Source organism: Nicotiana attenuata, unplaced genomic scaffold, assembly GCF_001879085.1.
Source record: "Nicotiana attenuata strain UT unplaced genomic scaffold, NIATTr2, whole genome shotgun sequence".
Taxonomy (NCBI): domain Eukaryota; kingdom Viridiplantae; phylum Streptophyta; class Magnoliopsida; order Solanales; family Solanaceae; genus Nicotiana; species Nicotiana attenuata.
Window position 1 is genome coordinate 8171 of NW_017677435.1, and position 3929 is coordinate 12099.

General features: G+C 37.3%; 1 protein-coding gene across 1 annotated transcript; it reads right to left on the bottom strand.

Annotated features, from left to right (window-relative positions):
• Window positions 1-35: 35 nt before the first annotated feature.
• On the bottom strand, window positions 36-3426 carry LOC109221406 (F-box/kelch-repeat protein At3g23880-like). Its single transcript, XM_019385891.1, has one exon. The coding sequence runs from the start codon at window positions 3424-3426 to the stop codon at window positions 2152-2154; it is 1275 nt and encodes a 424-aa protein (XP_019241436.1). The 3' UTR covers window positions 36-2151.
• Between the last annotated feature and the right edge of the window lie 503 nt (window positions 3427-3929).

Sequence of the window (3929 nt, forward strand, 5' to 3'; positions counted from 1 at the left end):
GCCTTCACAAGATTTCATGTTCTTTTCTCCAAGTTTCCATGTAATAGGCAAAGGTACTACATGTCATGTTCTGCATCTTCTTTCCCAAAACATCACATCCTTAATTGTATCCGGCATTGATTACTGTATTCCGAACAGATTTTATCCACCGGAACTGAATAGCAAAACTAAAGATTCTCATCTTTACCCAATCGCTTCACAGCCAAAACTAACTGAAATATCTTAACTTTCCTTTCCTCAAATTTTTGCTTTCTTGCTGCCCATGGCAAAGAATAACCTTCCTTGTCTCTAAGGGGTCGTTTGGCCGATTGTATTGGCATAATCAATCTCAACATAAAATCCCAAATAAAATAATACAGTGTTTGGTTAGCCACATAAGAAAACTCCACTTCACTAATGCAGCATTTGGTTGCTGTATAAGAAAAAAAATTGCTGCATTACTTAATGCAGCATTTGGTTGATGGGATTAATAATATATCCACATTAATTTATGTGGGAATATATGGATTATTTTACGCGAAATAGAATGTGGAATAAGAATATGTGTATTAGCAATATGGGGATTAAACTTTTACCAGACAAATGCTTTTAAAGTATGTAATTCTTGTATAACAATCCATTCCTATTAATCACCGTTCAATAATCCCTTTCACTATTAATCGCCGCATAGCGATCCCTTCATTATTAATCACCACATAAGCAATCCTTACATTTTAATTCATGCATAACTAATATGTGAAGCAAACGTCCCCTAAGAGTCCATACTGATAAGTAATGGAACAATATGTCCTCAGTAGTCTGTGGTAGAGGGACTTAACCAAAAATTCCATTCTCCTCCCATTCCATTTCCAAGCAGCCTGGTCTGACATTGCTGTTACATTATGATGTTCCTTTCATGTATTTTGGAACTCCCTCAATCTTCCAATCGTATAAGTCTCTTCTGAATCTCAAACTCCAAAGAGTTCTTCCGTCTTGTACCTATATACTTGAGTAATTGTCGTATCTTTATAGCTAGATATGTAAAGATAGCGGGATCGTTAAGGGCATAGTCGCCATGTCACCCATACTTCCAAAAAGCTGATCTTAAGGGTGTGGTCACCATATCCCCCATATTCCCAAAAAGCTGATCTTATTTCCGTTCCCACTTTAAACATGATGTTGCTATTGTACTCTTTTGTCACTTTCATAATATTCCTCCATAATCAGCATTCGTGAGGCTATGTGATAATTCATTCCTGCACTACTTTCTTGTATCCTGTATGTAGCTGCAATTGATGTTGTCTGAAGAGCCTGCACCAGTCACTTATTTCCATAGTCTCTTTTCTTAGAGCGTTTTGTTGAAAACTTTCAAATTTCACACTGTGGCCTCAAAGAAAGTGTATCCTATGTTGTCAATTACATTAAATGGAAAGGTTTGGCCTAGTTTCTGCTGCTTTCCTCAGTCTCAATATGTTTCCAGATTAGTATTTTGAGAGGGAGTTTTTTGGGCTTGTCTTGAGAAGAAAATATCAAGCAGAAGTGTCCTTGGGCTTTCAAGGAAGGTTACATATCAGAGCGTAATGCAACACCTGGACCTCTTGTGTGCTTCAGTTATATCAAAGAGATACGGAAAAGGAAAATGAGATTTGAACAGATCTTATTCTTAAGTACGAAGCTTACTCGGGTAGAAATTGGACAAAGTATGCAACTTGGGTATATCACTTATTTTTGATGTACTTGGTCAACAATTAGATTTGCAAGCCCTGTTTTTTTAACTAAAAAACTTTGTTTTCTTGTTGGATGCCTTGGCTTTATGATTTGTAGACACTATTTTGCTATTGGATTTATCTGAAATACGAACATTGTAAATACAAACCTATGTTTTAACCCAACAAAGTTACAATACAGTGGCTAAGGCCTTCACCTTTGATTAACATCATTCTAAGTTTAAAAATCACATGGAATGTCATAGAGATTGATGAAAGTAGCAATACATAGAATTGGGTTGGACCAACATAATAAACATACCAATGATGAATGAGAACTGGAATGGATCAACATGTCGGACATAGCTTTGATAAACAAAAAACATAATGCGACAGCACAATGAATACAGATGGTAAACTAAACATAAACTAAATCCAATTTATTTGGTGTGATTCTAACAAATGCTTAAATATGAGGGATTTCCAAAACAGTAGTGAGATACTGATGCATAACAAGTTGGTACCATAAATCACTCATTTGAGCATTCCTGTTCTCAATGTCATAGTCCTTGCATTCATCTTGGTTGGTCTCAGATGAATTATCATTTGGCAACAGTAGCTCTCCTTCATTGAGCAAAACAAGGCTTTCCTCGTAAGTTCCCATAAAGAATGAGTTTTTAGTGCCAATGATATCAAAATTCATCTTTTCATGTGTCTCGAGATTATAAGACACAAGCTGTCCTGTTCTTCTTGTCAAAAGTATTTCACTGTTGTTCCTAAAGCCCAGAATCATTCCAGGTTCCCAGTCAAGAACGATATTGAATTCCTTGCTCCATGACTCGACAACACCATACTCTTTCATTACCCAAATTGAACAAATCCGGGTCCAAGCACACTTGTCGTAGTGATATATAGCAAGTGATTCCCCAAACTTTGCTGTATTCAGATTCATAGGTGGGCCAATAACCAAGCATTCTGGTAACTGTAATTCCACAAAAATCTCATCACTTAAATCAAATGCCAGAATCAAATTCTTCATCCTTTTTCTTTCGACATCGATTTTGTAACCAGTCCAGTGGACTTTCCCATGAACAACAGCTTGTTTATAAAAGTACTCCGCAATGTAGCTCTCTGGAATAAAACCATCAAGTTGCTTCCAAATTCCCAGACTAAGTGAAAAAATTTCAACTTTAGGTGGCAGCAAAAATGCTCCTCGACTTTGAGAATAGGTCATCTTAACAACCTTGTAATCTTTGCTTTTTATATCAAAGCCAAAGCCAAACACAAACATATATCTCCCTATCTGACTACAATCAAGAGGAGGCATTGGGAGACGGAGGCATCTGTTTATTGCAGGGTTCCATAGTACTAAAACATGTGAATATCCAAATAAATCATCAGACAAACAAAGTATGCCGTGGCAAGAGCCCACGATCCTAAAATAATGCCTCACTGTGTCATTGAAAGGGGATTGTATGTTTATGTTGGTGTCAATACTGAATGATGCATTATTGACTCGAACGGAATAAAGTTCCTTCTTTTGAGGAATTGAGAAGTATCTAAGAATTTTGTGTGTAGGTTTTTTTGAAAGAATCGCTTGTTGAGTGTGTTGCCTAATGAATTCAGGGCTTGAGATTAAAGAGTTCCATGATTTTGATACACACCTGAACCTGAGAAGAGATTTTGGTGGGAGCCTTGAGAGGATTTGGATCATCAGTTCTTCTGGGATATGATCTGACATTTTCCTCGGTGGCTGAAACTTGGGATCTTTGGCTGATTTCCTTTTCTCTTCCTCACTTTCTGTTTCTAGAGAAGAAGAGGTTGGGGAGTGGGGGAGGAGTTAAAATGATGGATCAGTCACTGGTGCTGCTGGCTTTTGAAGTTTATTCCTGGTGAGGAGAGCTTCAAAAGTAAGTTGATGCCTGTAAAAGTAAGAGAAGCATGGCTTTATACAGGGTAAATAGAGCAAAGACAAAATTTTGTACCAAAAATAAATAAATGCATGCTAATCTGTAAGGGGATATGTTAATCCCTGTCCAGATTTCCCACCGAATTATTCAGGGAAGAAAATTAGAAGGTGGCAGTGTTATCAAAGGCGCGCTTAAGCCCTGAAGCAAGGCTCAAAACATGTTGAGCACTTTGCCTCTCTTAGCAGGCGCTTCAGTGTTGTCATCAAAGCTTTTAGGCATACTTTTCCTTGCCAATGAGTGTAATCCTGAAGAGTCGACAATAAACAATTGATAT